The 18,722-nt window shown below is 43.3% G+C and overlaps 1 protein-coding gene across 1 annotated transcript in view; it reads left to right on the top strand.

The window, feature by feature from the left end:
- Positions 1-18,722, top strand: part of ATP13A4 (ATPase 13A4) — a 185,717-nt gene that overhangs the window by 17,377 nt on the left and 149,618 nt on the right. The window contains exon 2 of the mRNA XM_075340497.1: positions 1,942-2,115. Coding sequence (XP_075196612.1) covers positions 1,942-2,115 — 174 coding nt within the window. The remainder of the gene's footprint in view (positions 1-1,941; positions 2,116-18,722) is intronic.

Below are 18,722 nucleotides of genomic sequence, written 5' to 3'. Positions count from 1 at the left end.
TCAACTTGATCAATATAATCATAAGAAGAGGCTCAAGATTGCAAAAAAGTAGGAAAAGTCAACAGTAGAAGATTGAAAGCAGGTGATTTAGAGCAATGATGTGAAAGTCAATAGACTAGGCTCTGATGGGTGGAAATAGGACTGGAAGAAACAAGGGAAAAAGAAGCTAGCGGATCAACAAATTGAAGGAACTGTCAAGTTCAGTGGAGGAAACCTGATGATATAGGGTTGTTTCACACCCTAAGGCATTGAATTCTTGACCAGGATCAATGGTGGTCTCAATGCTGTGATATATGTGAGTATCCTACAAGACGAGTTACTTTGTACACTCGTTTACTATGAGTATGAAAAAGATGACCTAATGTTCCAGCAGGACAACGACCCGAAGCATACGTCGAGTTTGCCATAGTAATCGTTCAGTGACAGAGAAGTAGGGTTGCTGGATTGACCCCCACAGTCCCCAGACCAAAACCCAATGGAACACTTGTGGGTAGAGTTGAAGAAAAAGCTGTATACATACCCAAGTGAGTCGACCAGTATACACCAACATTGGGCACATGTCGAAAAGACGTGGGATCAGATTTCTGTCAGGACATGCTTGATTCTGTGAATTTACTAACAAAATAATAAAAAATAAAATTTTGATTTTAAGGAGCAAAATAGTAACAATGCAGTGACATGAGTAAAATCTGCATAACTAATCATATGCTAAATAGTTGCAAGTCAAATTTATGTAGGGGATAGCCAAGATTATTGTCTATAAAATGAATGTAGTCTTGCCCTAAAATCTGTAGTGGATGATGAGATATGGAGCCTGAAAGTCAAAGGTTCAAAGCATTGTTTCCCTTTTGCTTGCCACTGTATAATATAAGTAATACTTGGCACTCCAATTGTTGCTTCAATTAGTAGTAACTTTTTATTGAAGTGCTTGCAATCCAAACAAAGAGCTTAATGTTTTGGTCGCACTTAACCCTTTGGCATTCCATACTGACAAAGGTCTGATGTGACCAAAACGTTTACCCCCTTTGTTTGGATTGCAAGCACTTGAATAAAAAGATGTTACTAACTGAAGCAACAATTTGAGTGCCAAGTATTACATATATTTTACTACGGGACAGGATCCGACGTGTGCACCATTTTTACAGAAGTGCTACTGTTAAGGATGCTTTACACGCTGCGACATTGCTAACGATATATTGTCGGGTTCACGTCGTTAGTGACCCATATCCGGCGCCATTAGCGACATCGCAGCATGTGACACCAAGGAGTGACGATCAACGAGCACAAAAATGTGAAAAATCGTTGCTTGTTGACACGTTGTTCCTTTACCAAATATCGGTGATGGTGCATGCCGGTTGTGGATGTGTGATGCATGGTTGTTCGTTGTTCCTGCGGCGTCACACATCGCTATGTGTGACACCGCAGGAACGACGAACATCTCCTTACCTGCGTCCACCGGCAATGAGGAAGGAAGGAGGTGGGCGGCATGTTCCGGCCGCTCATCTCCGCCCCTCTTCTGCTATTGGACGGCTGCCGTGTGTCGTCGCTGTGACGCCGCACAAACCGCCCCCTTAGAAAGGAGGCGGATCTCCAGCCAGAGCGATGTCACAGGGAAGGTATGTCCGTGTGACGGGTGTTAGCAATGTAGTGCGCCACGGGCAGCGATTTGCCCGTGACGCACAACCAACGGTGGCGGGTACGCTCGCTAGCGATATCGGTACCGATATCGCAGCGTATAAAGTACCCTTTACTCTAGATTAATACAAACTGTAAGACATCTCCTATAAATAAGCCCTAGAGCATGTTTTGGAACCAAAAATAATTTAAGACACTGTTTTCATTTTGGGGAAACATGGTAAAACTATATTAAGTCAAATGGTATTTAAGTAAGATTGGAGTAAAGACTATTTGAAATAATTTCCTTCTATTTTTTTCTTACAGGACGCATTTGGATACAAAACCATCACCTATCGAAAAGTTCTGTGCATATGTGGATATATTTTCTCCCTTGGATTTCTATTGCTTATATTCTACTGGAAACCAGAGTGGCATGTGTGGGCCAACTGCATTCAGTCTTCCTTGCGAGAAGCTGATGTTGTACTACTCAGAACCACAGTAAGTTTTTTGTAATAAGTATAATGGGCAGATTTCCCATAAAAAAATGACAGATCAATGAACAAACTACTTTCCAGCAGGATTTGTGCCTTTTGTATCAATAACTGAAGGAAATAGCCCATCTTCATTTTACCCAAGAATGTCTGATAGGATCAGATATACTGTATGTTGCTATAACTTATGTCTTTGTTCGATTAAGAATGACCCGCATCAAAAAAGTCTGAGGCTTAAAATATCATACTACTTGAAAGGCATCCATAGTTTTAAAAAACCTTTAGCACCATATGATGTATATATTTGTCACAGGTAAATATTTCTTTTTATCATGACAAATACATATGGAGATAACTGATCCCTGTAGTCTAACCCTTTGGGTGCTGTGATTAAGGCCAGGGTCAGACAGCTTTATAACATGGACGACGATCGCATCAAAATGCCCTTAAACTGTATGACTTGGGTAATATGTTTTGGATATCCATCCACAAGCTTCTCACAATAGTTTGTAGGAATTTGGGCCCACTCCTCTTGACAGAACTGGTGTAATTGAACCATGGTTGTAGGTCGCCTTGCTCACACCTGCTTTACAGCTTTGCCCATGAATTTTCAATAGATTGAGATCAGGGCTTTGTGATGGCCACTCCAAAACATTGACTTTGTTATCGTTAAGCTACGTTGTAACCAGTTTGGCATTGTGCTTTGGGTCATTGTTCATTCAGAAGATTCATTTCCGCCCAAGCTTTAAGTTCCTGGCTGATGTCTTGAGATGTTGCTTCAGTATTGCCACATAATCTTCTTTTATCATGACGCCATTTATTTTGTGAAGTGCACTAGTCCCTCGTCCAGCAAAACAACCCCACAACATGATGCTGCCACCCCCGTGTTGCACAGTTTGGATGATGTTCTTAAACTTCAAAGCTTCTCCGTTTCTCCTTCAAACATAACGATGGTCAGTATGGCCAAATAGTTAAATTTTAGTTTTGTCAGGCCATAAGATATGTCTCCTGAAATTAAGATTGTTGTTCCTGTGTGCGTTTAATAACATTAATCTGTCTTTTTTATGTTTCTTTTGGAGTAATGGCTTCTTCCTGGCAGAGTAGCCTTTCAGCCCATGTTGATATAGTACTTGTTTCACTGTGAATAATAACGCCATCTTACCAGCTTCCACCAGCATCTTCACAAGGTCTTTTACTTCTGTTCTTAGGTTGATATGTACTTGACTGACCAAAGCATGTTAATCTCTAGTACACAGAACCTGTCTCCTTCCTGAGTGGTATGATGGCTGGACATTCCCTCTTTTTTGTACTTGCGTATAATTGTTTGTACAGATGAACAATGCACCTTCACGAATCTGGAAATTACTCCCCAGGATGAACCAGACTTGTGCAAGTCCATGATTCTCTTCCTGAGATCTTGACTGATTTCTTTTGACTTTCCCATGATGCTACACAAAGAAGCGGTGTTTTTCAGGTCTGCATTAAAATACATCCACAGGTGTATGTCTAATTAACTCAGATGTTGCCAATGAACCTATCAGAAGCTTCCAAAGACATGACATCATCATATGGGTTGTCCCATATTGTTTGCAGGCATAATACTTTTAGTGTACATAAACTTTTGACTTTGCAGAAAGTGATAAAAATGCCTTATAGCATTCACTCTCTCATTATTCTGGAATTTGGCAAATATATATATATATATACAGTACAGACCAAAAGTTTGGACACACCTTCTCATCTCTAGAACAACTATTAAGTGGAGACTTTGTGCCGCAGGCCTTCATGATAAAATAGCTGCTAGGAAACCACTGCTAAGGACAGGCAACAAGCAGAAGAGTCTTGTTTGGGCTAAAGAACACAAAAAATGGAAATTAGACCAGTGGAAATCTGTGCTTTGGTCTGATGAGTCCAAATTTGAGATCTTTGGATCCAACCACTCTCTGGACTGTACATGCCTGGTTCCCACGATGAAGCATGGAAGAGGAGGTGTGATGGTGTGGAGGTTCTTTGCTGGTGACACTGTTGGGGATTTATTCAAAATTGAAGGCATACAGAACCAGCATGCCTACACAGCATCCTTCAGCGACGTGCTATTCCATCCGGTTTTCGTTTAGTTGGACCATCATTTATTTTTCAACAGGACAATGACCCCAAACACACCTCCAGGCTGTGTAAGGGCTATTTGACTTAGAAGGAGAGTGATGGGGTGCTACGCCAGATGACCTGGTCTCCACAGTCACCAGACCTGAACCCAATTGAGATGGTTTGGGATGAGCTGGACCACAGAGTGAAGGCAAAAGGGCGAACAAGTGCTAAGCATCTCTGGGAACTCCTTCAACACTGTTGGAAGACCATTTCCGGTGACTACCTCTTGAAGCTCATCAAGAGAATGCCAAGAGTGTGCAAAGTAGTAATCAAAGCAAAAGGTGGCTGGAACCTGGAATATAAGACATATTTTCAGTTGTTTCACACTTTTTCAAGTATTTCATTCCACATGTTTTAATTCATAGTTTTGATGCCTTCAATGTGAATCTACAATTTTTAGAGTCATGAAAATAAAGAAAACTCTTTGAATGAGAAGGTGTGCCCAAACCTTTGGTCTGTACTGTGTATATATATATATATATATATATATATATAATTTTTGTTAGTCCTAATTGCCCTAAGATGGGAAAGGGTTATTCTGATTTAATTTCAGATACTGAGAAAAACCTGCATATGTGTCTTTTTAGATAGTGTATGTAAACGTCTGGTTTCAACAGTATATGTACTTTGCCTGTAACAGGATCACCCTGCAACAGTAATCTTGTAATCGAGAAAGAGGGTACAAAAACTATGAGTCCAAGGAATGAATTCCACATTATGACAGTTGGTATTCATGTAACAGATGAAGGAGGGTATGGCCCATACATCGCCGTGCCATACAAAAAGTAGGTTGTCGACATATCTGCCATACCAAATGAGATGATGACTTGCAATCTTGTTAATTACTTGGTGGGAGGAAAAATCTATTTTTTCAGAGGTTAATTCCCTCTTTGCTCATCTCCTTTGGTATGACAGTTATGTCGACAGCCTACTTTTTGTATGTATACAGAATACAGGTGGTAAGTAAAACTTTGTTGTTATCCTTTAGCTGCCACCTACAGCATGTGATTAAAACTATCTCTTATGGTGAACTAGTACTGGGAAAATGTACTTGCTCTGATAATAATGCATTTCGAAAGGGAGACAACAGTTATATATAATACATTTTTAGAGAGAGGATACAACAAAACATTATTGTAGCATTGGATAGGGTTAACACCCAGCCCAGAGACAAATACTTACGGTATATAAAAATGTATCCAAAAACAAAAATTAAATCAATCATCATTTGGTATCCCTTTTTCAACACTTTTCAATATGCAATATAATGACATTGTCAAAATAGTTTCCAATTACTTACCTGTCAAGATGGCTCCTTAAAACAGATTCTGGTAGGTGGTTGTAAATATGTAGCTAGGAGGGGCAAGTCCTTGGGCAACATGTTTTCTCACAGTTTATTTGAATTAAAAAATGCAACCAGCACTGGCTGACTCTGATTCTGACTCTCCTTAAGGAGAATAGTGTTCCCCCGTGGTCCCCACAAAGCTTCTCATGAGCCAGATCAGACACCCCATACTTTGTACTGACGAGGGGCAAGCACCCCGAAACCCCATGTCTGCAAATTGGGATTCTGATCTGGCATATATATCCTAAGTCATATGCAAAGGATTGTTAAAAATCCACATTTGACTTTTAGGATCGCTACTTCCAATAGGTGGTGCTGTGCTAGAGTTTGTCTCCTTTCCTGGAGAGACAATCTGACTGAAGGAATTTTTCAGATGTGCAGATGCTTTGTGCAATGTTTGCAGTTTTGACATAATAGAACACTTTGTTTTAACCTATTAAATGGTACAAGTCATAAAATAAATGAATTCAACTGTGACTCAATCATGTTGTATATTGTATTATATGTAAGAAAATGTAATTTCAAATATGTAGGGTGTACCATACGTAACTTAAAGAGGCGTATAGCTGAACACCTCACTATCATCAGGGATAACAACAGCACTCATTCAGGGGTTGCCAAACATTTTGTATGTGTTCACAAGGGCGATACATCAGTCCTGAGATTTCTTGCCCTGGAAAGGATTAAATATACCAAAAAAGAGGTGGGGGGGGGGCAATTGGCAGAAAAACTCCTTGTACGCAAATCATCCTGGATTTTAAACTTAAATACAAAATATCCTCACAGTATGAACCTAAAGAACGACCTTTTCTACGTTTATTAACATGTATTTGAGCATATTTGTGCTATTTTGTGTTTTTCACCTGTATGATGCTATTACATTGGTATTATCTTTAGGCTGGACTCACACGAGCGTATGTCATCCGATGTGAGAGCATCGGATGCGATATGCTAATGTCCCCCGGCTCAGGCTCTGCTGCAAGCGTGAGCCGAGTGTCATGCGACTGTAACCCGATCTTGCGATCGGGTCACAGCTGTGAAGCTGAGTGAGGGCGCTGCGGAGGAGAGGGAGGGGTTAATCCTCCCATCTCCTCCACTGTCAGCCTGTGCGTATATCGCACTGCACTGGGATAACATCCGAGTGCAGTCCGATGTATCTCTCGCATCCATTCACGTGAATGGGTGCGAGAGATACGGCGGTAGCAGCAAAACGCAGCATGCTGCCGCTTTTCTCGCATCCAGAATCTGGATGCGAGAAAAGCTGACCAATAGCTCGCACTCATAGAATAACATTGGTTCGAGTCTAATGCGAGAATTTCTTGCATTGCTCTCGTCCGTATTTGTCGCTCGTATGAGCGTACCCTTAGGCTGAGACCGCACTTTGCGTTCACCTACTTGCAGTTCTAAATGCACGTTTTTGGCTTAATTGATTTGACCAAAGTTGCCTTTTTCAGAACTTTAGCGCTGAAACCGCATGAATTTTACCGCGTTTTAGATGCGTTTTCATCGCTTTTTACATGCTTTTTCACCTGCGTTTTGACAGATGCGTTTTGAACATCAAGACACTGCTAAATAAAGTTTAAACCGTCAAACACAATGAAAAAAGAAAAAAAAAGGAACACATATAGAATTTTAGAAATAATTTAGAAAATAGAAATAATGATTAAAATCATGGCGGTAATATACTATTTTTTTGAAAAATAGCAATAATTTATTATTTTTCAATAATTTAATTGTTGGATTATGTGTGTGTGTAAAGGGACCTATGAAATCATTATTTTAATGTCCAAAAAGCATGCGTTTTGGTAGTCCAAAACGCATGTTTTCTGCACGTAAAAAGCAGGTAAAATGCAGGAATTTGTAGGAATCTTGTTTTTTGCCATTTCTCATTGACTTCAATATTAGCAAAACGCACCTAAAATGGCAAAAACAATTGACATGCTGCTTCTTTGAACGCATGGTTTTTGCCACAAAATATGGAAATTAAATACAGCGTTTAGAAACGCAAAGTGCAGTCTGAAAATCACCATTTTCCATAGACTTTGTTGTAAAATCAAAAGTCATGCCTTTTAGCATGAAAAAGGTGCTTCCCAAAACGGACCTAGAAAGAACCTGAAACGCAGGAGGAAATGCAAAGTGCGGTCTCAGCCTTAAGCTCGGTCATTGGTCTGATAACATTTCTATGCGACATCGTTTGTTCCTTTAGTTTATGCTATGACTAAGAGCAATTCTGCTCAAAATGCATCATGTGATTCTAATTTTTCCATGGATTTGTTTTTTTTAATGTCTGAATAAAGAATATACCACATTTTTTTTAACCGTTTCCTACCTGAGTGGATGTGCTGAAATTCCTTAATTTTGTTCTTTGTCTACTGCTGTTGCCCACCGGCTTGATCAGCACCCGCCAGGTTTGATTTAACCCAACTTATTATGGATTTTTTAGCATTGAGCTTTTTATACTGCATCTGATGTTTGTGTATCTGTGTCTGATGCCTTAAAGATGGCTGTACACGGGAGCTGACTTTTATTTTGTGTTTATGTGGCATTTAAGTACACCGAAACCCTTTCTCATAGTAGCTAATATGGTTGGTTTGACAAAACTTTAAACATTTTACACATGATTGGATAACTACTCTATAATTTTAAAGCTCAACCACGTTTCAAATATTTTCACCAGATTTTTGTGTCCGTTTTGTGGAATATGCTTTGAGCTACAAGACTGCAATAGAAAAAAAAGGTTCTTTATTGTATTTGCCTCCTGGGGTCATTTTAGGGCACAATGGGCCTTATTAATCAAAAATTGTGCTTTGTGGAGAGGACTGGATCTTTTTGAAATTCAAATTCGCCTGCTTTGCCGAATGTTCCCCAAAACATTTTATTTACGGGAAATAGAATTGGCATGAATTGCAAGATTAAAAAGTCTCTAATTGCCTTGAAAATTGTATATAACACTCTGAATTCCACTTGGAACCCACTGAACCCATTTTAAATGCTGTAATATAAAGTCTTTTTAATGTTCTAGTGACGTCAACCTATCTTGGTAGACGAAAACTGATCATAAGAGGTGGTTAGCACGCAGCCAATTTAACCACACACAACAGTTTTAGACTTTGTAGACTATTTATTGTGTATAAAGGTCCAAATGGTATCCTTTTTAGGGAGTATATACATACCCTGTTGTTGTTTATCCACTGGTGGAGCAAATGGAAGAAGCACTGGCATTTTTATATGAGCAGTGTAAAAATTATTCCTATTTGGGAACTATCCAGTGCTTAGCACTTTGCTAAATGGAGAAGCGATAGCTTTCACAAGCCATCCAAAAATTATCCCTTTAAATAGGGAGACTAAATGGGTGTGTTGTGTTGAACGTGAAGACGTTATTGTTTCTCAATTAGAATTGAAGAACTATCCCTTTATTTGTGGTGCACAGCTGGCTTTCTAATCACAAAATAATTAGGCAGTTAAGCTATTTATCAAGCTATCCATAAGTTATCCCCTTTTTAGGGGAACATAACTGGAGTACTATTTTCAAAGTGAAGAAGCTAATGCTTGTTCTCATCAAGCTTTTAAAAAGTGGCCCTACTTTGGGAGCTGTTTCATGTTTCTGTACCCTTGAAAGAACATATTTCCTAGCATCAGTAGTACTGCGTAGCACTATGAAACACAGTGAGCAGCTAGACTTGTGACTCGTGTGGCTGTGCAGTCGCTGCAAAAAAAAGAAGCATGATACAATGTCAGGAAGGGGCAGAAAGGAGAAGTGTAGCAGTTTGGGGCCAGCAATGGCCCGGTAGTATCAGTACAGTTTAGAAATTTGAAATACTTGGCAGCTAGGAGATGTTTGGCCAACCTGAATGTGCAGTGCTAGCAGCAAGAGCAGCAAAATAGAGAGTTAGGACAGGGCAGGCAATATGTGTGGCAGTTTAAAGCAAGTAACAGCAACCCCAGCCACAGCAATATTACAGTATAGATAACATGGACAAGGACTAGATGCTCAGCTGCAGCAGACAGATGGTATGCCCAATTTAATCATTGGCATCAGCTGTCGATGCATTTAAATCTGAACTGATCAATATATTTGATTAATTTGACAAATGTCAACCTGTTCTGTTTTCTTGTGATAAATCCACTGGCTGCACTAAGTACCCTTTCTGACATGACACTAGAAGCTGTACACAACAGTACGCCCATTCTAAACTGAGTCAGCTCTTGCCACTGGTCCACTTTGTTGACCCAGAAATCTATTGGAGTGGGGTCAAGGTATCTGCCCAAGGCCAGAGTCACACTTGCGAGTGACTTGCATGATTCTCGCATCGCATCACCCAGCATGGCCGCATACTCTCTGGACAGGAGCATCTCTGCTGCATAGAAATACATGAAGCTGACCCGCTCATGTCAAAGAGAGCAGCTTCCGTGTCGGGTGATGCCGATGCAAGACTCACATGAGTCCTTCGCAAGTGTGACTCCGGCCTAAGAAAGGACACAGGATATGTACAACTAAATATGTGAGATCAGCCAATGCATCTGTGTTTGCTGAAGTGTCCATTATGTTAAATACACTGTGTTACTGCTGCCTTGGCTAAGGGTACCTTCACACTTAGCGATGCAGCAGCGATCCGACCAGCGATCTGACCTGGTCAGGATCGCTGCTGCATCGCTACATGGTCGCTGGTGAGCTGTCAAACAGGCAGATCTCACCAGCGACCAGTGAACAGCCCCCAGCCAGCAGCGACGTGCAAGCGACGCTGCGCTTGCACGGAGCCGCCGTCTGGAAGCTGCGGAGACTGGTAACTAAGGTAAACATCGGGTATGGTTACCCGATGTTTACATTAGTTACCAGTGTGAGCAGGGAGCAGGGAGCCGCGCACACTGAGCGCTGGCTCCTTGCTCTCCTAGCTACAGTACACATCGGGTTAATTAACCCGATGTGTAATGCAGCTACATGTGCAGAGAGCAGGGAGCCGCGCACACTGCTTAGCGCTGGCTCCTTGCTCTCCTAGCTGCTGTACACATCGTGTTAATTAACCCGATGTGTACAGCAGCTACATGTGCAGAGAGCCGGAGCCGGCAGCACAGGCAGCGTGAGAGCTGCAGAGGCTCGTAACTAAGGTAAATATCGGGTAACCACCTTGGTTACCCGATGTTTATCTTGGATACAGCTTACCTCAGCTGTCAGACGCCGGCTCCTGCTCCCTGCTCGCTTCATTTGTCGCTCTCTTGCTGTCACACACAGCGATCTGTGTGTCACAGCAGGAGAGCGGCTTTGAAGAAAACGAACCAGGGCTGTGTGTAACGAGCAGCGATCTCGCAGCAGGGGCCAGATCGCTGCTCAGTGTCACACACAGCGAGATCGCTAATGAGGTCACTGCTGCGTCACAAAAAGCGTGACTCAGCAGCGATCTCGGCAGCGAGCTCGCTGTGTGTGAAGCACCCCTAAGTGTTGCAGCCCTAAAGCTGACAGAGGTGAAGAAACGTTGTGTTTGTGGGGTCTGCTTGACTACCATGCTGGCAGCATAGGTTTGCTTTGCAAAAGGTTCACAGAGCAAATAACAGAGATTATCTTGGTGATGAACCCATTTGGACTCCACTTCAGAAGGTGTAAAAAATTCCCACATTTTGCATTTACAGCAAGGCTCGAACAGCATGGCTATCTAGTCATCAGTTTCATATTAACAATATGCCTTTCCTCACATAGGCATTGCAGTATACAGCTTGCCATATTTGCCAACATGACCATTGGCCCCTTGTTTGACTGTCATTACTCTGACTCTGCTGTGATAGTTGTATGTCATGGCCAGTGTCATCATCATGTTTTTGACTGCCTGCCTCATACACAGGTTGTGGCAAGTCTGTGTGTCCTCCTCCACATCCATCGGTTTATGGTCATAGTCCTCCTCCTCCTTTTTTTTATTTCCTCTTCTTCCTCCTCCTCCTAGTTGTTCTATCTCCTCCTCTAAATCCAGCAGTATGTGACATGAACCTTCAGGGTCTCCGAAAGAAATCAGGCAACACTGAACAGGTGCAAATTGATGTTTTTCTTCAATTCTATTTTCCATGCTGATGAGTGTTTATTTCAGGAAAAATATTAGCAGGATTACATTGTTGATTGCACACATGTCTCTGCTGGCAAATGTCACCTCTTCAAAGGACTTCCATAGGCAACACATGTACCTCATTAGCTGCCAATGTCGGATCTAAAAGTAAACCATGCTCCAGTTTGATTGCTGCATAATGAAGTCTGTCACGGCTTTACGCTGTTTGTACAAACACTGAAACAAAAATGGTAAAATTCCAGCTGTTTGCAAAGTAGCTAACCAGGTGGTGCTCTGACAGATGTATTTGTGAAAGCAATTGTGCACTGTTAAATTCAGGATGTGGGTAAGACATGAATTGTAAGCTTAAGGCAGCCAGAATGTTGCAGGCATTGTCACTAATAGCCTTTCTGATTTGCAGTTCATGGGGAAATAGCGCCTGGATATGGAGGAGGTGTAGGAAGAGAAAGGGGCCCTTTGCACACTACGACATCGCAGGTGCGATGTTGGTGGGGTCAAATCGAAAGTGACGCACTTACGGAGTCGTTCTCGACATCGTAGTGTGTAAATCGTTTTAACTATGATTACCGAGCGCAAAAGCGTAGGTATCGTATGATCGGTGTAGTGTTGGTCATTTTCATTATTTTGGCTGCAGTGACGGTACGATGTTATTCCTCGTTCCTGCGGCAGCACACATCGCTGTGTATGAAGTCGCAGGAGTGAGGAACATCTCCTACCTGCGTCCTGTCTGCAATGCGGAAGGAAAGAGGTGGGCGGGATGTTTACGTCCCGCTCATCTCCGCCCCTCCGCTTCTATTGGCCGCCTGGCGTGTGACGTCGCTCATTTGGAAGGAGGCGGGTCACCAGCCAAGGCGAAGTCGCAGGGCAGGTAAGTGCATATGAAGCTGTCGTAGCGATAAATTGCTACGACAGCTATCGCAAGATATCGCAGCTGCGACGGGGGCGGGGACTATCGCGCTCGGCATCGCAGCATCGGCTTGCGATGTCGTAGTGTGCAAAGGGCCCCTAAGAAAACTGGTGCCTGGCAGTGGAAACAGATGTAACTCAGTCGCATAGACATAACCAACTGTCCCAGATGTGGTGGTGCATTGATGCCACTAAAATATTCACCCAGTGAGCTGTAAAAATTCAGATATTGCCCCTGGCAATATTTGCTGCTTCAAGTGTACAGTGAAATGCACTTTGGCGTGGAAAGAGAAGTCCAGAGAGCAGTCTTCGTTTTCAGTCAAGAAATAATAGTGACTTTGTATCTTCAAATGAGGATGTCTGCATGCCATAATTTCTCAAAAGGCAGCAGAACCCACAAACAAGTTAGATTGTGACTGCACCACCAACAACTTGACAAAGTTCGGTTGGCAAGCCAGCGGATGTCTAATAGACCTATTTCCTTGACGCACAATCATAGATAATATTTGCAATGGAGGAGAAAGCGTTCTCAGAGGCAGTAGACAAGGATGACAATGATGATGGTGGTGATAACACTGACTGGGTAGTACTTAAGGTTGCAGCTTGGCTGACAGACAAGTGTGGTAAGAAGGGGGAGAAGGACAACTTGGGACTTGCTCTGATTGCTGACTGGCTTGACACTACGAAATTAACAGTTCATGTCACTTTATTTGCTGATGGAGAGCCATAATTCCTATAATTCTGTAATGAATTACTGATTTTCCTATTGCAAAGCCTTGAGAGGGTCAAGAAATGTCTTTTGCCAACATACAAAACATCTCTCACACATGCCCTCACATATGACTCACCACTGTGACCAAACCTTTCAGGCAGTGTAGAGCTGCCTCCACCAACAACACATTCGGAGACAGCAGTAAAAGCTATTTTGTCCCCAGAAGATCTTTTAGACTCACGTCAACTGCACTGTGTATAGCCAATGCCAGGGTGCCGCCCCTGCGTCAGCAGCCGGGCTGCTCGGATCGGATCCGCGGTGGCTCGAGGGATACCTGGACCCAGGGGTCGTGCGGCCACTCAAATAAAGGGGGTATATGTACAGGGGATGGTGTGGAATGTTCGTGAGGCCACCCGTGGTGTGTGGTAAGGGTAAAGTACCACCACTGCGGCTTGGAGTACACGGTGGCGATGGTGTGGGCAGCCAGGTGTTTAACCCCTCCACGGGTAGGGGGGATGCCCCGGGACTCGGTGATGGTGTCGGGGAGGTGCCGTCGGGCCGGTAAGGGTTAATTGCGTACTCACTCACTCCAATAATGCTGACGCTAACAACCGTGGTAAACCAAAGTTCTTGATGTCACTGCAGCAGGTAGGGAGCACACATGGATCCCGTGCCCGTTGGTGTTGCTTGCTAGCCTGTGACCTTAACCTTGGCACCTCTTTTCTGTAGTTGGTCCCTTTTAGCTTAAAACTAAACGTGTCCCGCTCACCCGGATGGCTAACGGAGTGAGCTTGCTCTCAGGGTTCATGCTTGGGATTTTCTAGACTACGCAGTGGGAAAGTCCTATCCCCCTCATTGAGCTAGTACCCCAATTTTGGAGCGGGTGGAGAACGGATCTTGAAGGCTCCATTCTTATCAGGTGAATTACCAGGACGCCTGAAGCTACTTCCTGACCTAGGGTCCACGTACCCCATCGTGCCCTGGCCCCTGCCCAGTGATGGCACAAGGCTGCCGGCTGTCCTCCTCGACAGTCCGTGCCCCTTGTCACGATCCCCTGCGACCAGGGTCCAGCTCCTACCAGGCCCAGACCAACGTCTGCCACCTAGTAAACGAGGAGTCCAGCTCCTGACCTCTCCACTTGAGAGTCACCACTCAACTCTAACTGTCTGCCAACACTCCTGACCTCCCCTTAACCAATCCCCCAAGTGGCCAGCCCTATTCCCTTCAGGCTGTCCACTGGTGTGTCTGGTGGGTGTGGTGCAGAGTGTTCCTAGGGTTTTGATTAGTTTGTTCTTAGCAACACCAAATGTCAGGGATCCGTAACCAAGGAGGAGGTAGATATGCAGAAGGGAAAATTTCACAATACCCTGTGACGACCTGATAGGCCTGGCTGTCACACCAGCAACCTCCTTTTCTGATGACCTCACCTTCTCATCAGCCCTGGTTCTAGTTTTTGTCCAACATAGACTCCTCATTTCTTTATGGTCATTCCTGATTCGGCTGAGAGGTGCCTTACTGTTAGAAATAGCCAGAGCTCATTTCCCCCCACCCTCCTGATATTTGTTCTTTCTCAGAGTGCTACTGTCTCTTATAGTGTCACTAGCACCACAGCTCAGAGAGCCTGCAACACAGGTTGGCAGTAGAATGGTGTTCTTCATCTTCTCCAGCATCATATCTGGTTCTTCTGAGATCAAAAGCTATCTATTCATCTCTTCTAAAAATGGAATAAACTTCCCTTTTGTTGGATGTTCATTAGCCTCCATGGCGCTGTGAGTTAACAATGTGTAATTAAAGAATTGGAAATTCATTAAAGGAGTGGTCTGAAGGGTAAAAATGTTTTAATCTAGATCTCTATTTATTTAATTCCCTAATTTTTGTAGTAAAAATTTCCTATCCTTCCCTGACTACACTGTCTAACTACTTTTTTTTCCCCTACATCCTGTCTGATATTGCTTCATTTGGGAATCCCAGTGCATGCTGGGATACTCAAATGAAGTGTCATCAAGGGGCAGAGGCAGAGGTCACTGCCACAGCCCCTGCTACCTAACTTAAAGGAACAGCCTACATAGAACCTCCATAGTCCATATGATCCTATTTGAATTATATACCAGGAAACTAATTTCTTTATAGAAATATTAGAAAATTTATTTATATATTAGTTTATACAAGTTTTTTCAATAAGGACACAGAAAGTGCAACACAAAGTGCGATGTGCATAAAAACATATATATATAGCCGATCAGGGGAGTATGTCAGATAAGAACAAGCTGAGATGGAGAGATGACACAGCTTACAATAACCACATAGGTGCAAAGCATCAGTATAGCAATCTCATATAATACAATTTAATGCATAATGGAACATCATGATTACCCATCAGTAAATATGCCATATCATGAGACTGCACAAGTACATGTAAGACAGAACATGCCCATCCAAAAGTCAAGATGATATTAGATCAAAAAACCATAAGTAGATGCTTATAGACAATACAAAAGGATGTGGCCTCTCAGCAGAGATTAAGGAGTTAATCCACAGTACATATAGAGGTACTATGACCCACCAGGATCGCTCCAATGTTCAGACCTGACACACCACCCTGCACCTCAACGCGTTTCGCTTATCGCTTCATTGGGAGGTGCAAAGGTGACATCCAGGGCTGCTTATATCCAAAATGAATATTACTGACCATCCTATTACGGCGCGCCCCGGAGATCCGATGCCCATCCTCCACTGTGTCCGAGTGTGGCAGACAGAGGTCACTGCCACAGCCCCTGCTACCTAACTTAAAGGAAGCATGTTTAGGGGCTGTTCTGGTCCCTGTGCACTGTCATTGTGCGATTTTGCACAGTGACCGTGTGGTTTTTGTTGCCTGTTCACATCAGTAGAGCTGGTTCAGAACAGCGTGCACCATAGTCTGTGTGGTGTCAGAGCATCTGGTTGCATACAGAGATTAGCGCCGGTCCCTTAAGGGTACTTTCACACTTGCATTGTTTTCCTTCCGTTACAATCCGCCCTTTTGGAAAACAGCGGAATCCGTTAACGGATTACGCTGTTTCCCATAGACTTGTATGGTTGACGGATTGTGCCAAAAGGACCTGCGTTGCTTCCGCTGGGCGACGCTCCGTTGCTTCCGCCCAGCGGGAGGAACGCAGCATGAAACGTTGTTTTGAGCAGCGGAATCCTCAGGATTTCACTGCGCATGCTCTTTTTTTTTTGTTTTTTTAAATCACAAACTTTATTTTGTCTCGCGGTGGCCGAACGTTCAGCTGAGCGCACACCCGCCAGCATGCCCGGCCGCTGGCAAGTGACAGCGCTCAGCTGAGCGCCCCCCGCCGGCATGCCTGGCCGCCGGCAAGTGAGAGCGCTCAGTTGAGCGCCCGCCCGCCGGCATGCCCGGCTGCTGGCAAGTGACAGCGCTCAGCTGAGCGCCCGCCCGCCGGCATGCCCGGCCGCCGGCAAGTGACAGCGCTCGGCTGAGCGCCCGCCCGGCCGCCATGCCCGGCCGCCGGCAAGTGACAGCGCTCAGCTGAGCGACCGACCGCCAGCTATTGAGAGCGATCAGCTGATCGTTCACAATAGTCTGCTGCCGGTAAAACTGTAAAGAAGAAAAAAAAAAAGCTTTCCGTTGGTTTTTTTTTTTTTTTTTTTTTTTTTTTTTTTTAGGGTTTTGTTAATTTTTTTTTTTCTTTTTTTTTTTTTTTTTAACTATATTTTTATTCAAATTTTTCAATAACATAACACTGGCATAAGCGAATTCAGCATTGTAAATTCAACATTACATTGTCATATTTGATCATCCCAAATTCCATACCAATTTTTAAAATCAATAACCGTAACATGGCAAGATAAAGCAAAGGAAAGCAGCGACCCCTTAACCCATCATTCTTATCATTCCCCCCATTGAACCCTTGTGAACATGGTAATGACATATAATAAAGAAGTCCCACTCAAATCGGTTATTTCCCCCTCTCCTTTTAGTCAGCTTTCGGCCTTTCCTCCCCCACCTCCAAGCCATCCAATGTATCCTTCAATTTTTCAGTATGATACCAGACTGTGTCTTTGAAAGGTGACATAATCCTGACTATCTCCTCCCGAGTACAATAGGCCAGTATGAATTTCTTCCATTTGTTAAAGTGCTGTCGTATTCTATCCGCCCTCCTTTCTGCATCCAATCCTTCTATTTCAAGAAGATGCATGAGCTGACCCAAGATCTCTTCAATCGCGGGGACCCTAGACTCCAACCAATTTTTTAGTATCGCTCTCTTGGCTGCCAGAAGTATCACATGTATAAGTCTGGGTGGGTTAGTCATCTTCCCTTTGGTATCGTTCCCCTCCTCCCAATGGTGAAAAATAGCGAACCCAGGTGAGAGCCGAACTTCAAGACCCCACACCTTTTGTATACAACTTTTGATCTGTGACCATAATGGACTCAAATGGGGGCAGGACCACAACCCGTGAAGGAGATCAGTTCCACTACTCTTACACTTAGGGCAATACGTAAGCCTGTCTGGCTTTGTTGCTGATGGAGGGAGATTAAAACCATAAATTGCCTTGTGCATAATTCTAAATTGGGTTTCTCGCCAATTCTCATTTAAAATTGATTTACGAAGAGCATTCCACCCTCCCCTAATTTTTACCCCCATAGACGGGTCCTCAAATTGTTTCTCCCAAGATTTAAATAAACCTTCCGGGTGCTGTCCTATTAATAGATCACGCATGGCTCCATAAAGAAAAGAGATAGATGATGAAGTTATTGAGTTCTTTACCAGACAATCAAAAGAGTTAAATACTACCTCCTGGGTCACATCATGCAACTGAGTCATAATACTATATCTCACTTGGTCATATTGGATTACTTGGTTAGGCCCCAGGCCATACTGCGCTATAATTTCATCTCTACTCAACCATCTAGGTTCTGAGGTGTGCAAGAGATGAGCAACAGTCCTTATACCCCTCACCTTCCACTCTTCAAACAGCTTATTGCTTGTCCCCTGCACAAACTCTGGATTCCCCCATATAGGCAAGTATTTGGATATTTTATGGGGAAGTTTGTAGTTTTTCCTCAACGCCTTCCACGCTGCAATCGTGTCTTTAAATAAGGAAGAGTGCTTGATTTTCACTGGGAGATTAGCCTGCCTAGTATGAAGCAATGCCACCAGATCCCAAGGTTGTGCATAGTCTCTCTCAAGCTCCAACGCTGAATAATGCCTAGAGCCTTTAATCCAATCCAGTATATATCTAGTCAAACAGGCTATATTGTAACCCCGAATGTTCGGCAAACTCAGACCTCCATGAACCTTAGATGCCATCAACTTCTTAAGCCCTATACGAGGGCGTTTCCCCCTCCAAATGAAGTGTGAAAAAGCTCTATTTAGCTGGACAATATCTTTATGCTTGAGAAGCAGGGGAAGTGTTTGAAGATGATACATTAATTTTGATATCGACATCAT

Source organism: Anomaloglossus baeobatrachus, chromosome 3 (genome assembly GCF_048569485.1).
Source record: "Anomaloglossus baeobatrachus isolate aAnoBae1 chromosome 3, aAnoBae1.hap1, whole genome shotgun sequence".
In the NCBI taxonomy this organism is placed as follows: domain Eukaryota; kingdom Metazoa; phylum Chordata; class Amphibia; order Anura; family Aromobatidae; genus Anomaloglossus; species Anomaloglossus baeobatrachus.
This window is presented reverse-complemented; position numbering and strand designations above follow the sequence as displayed.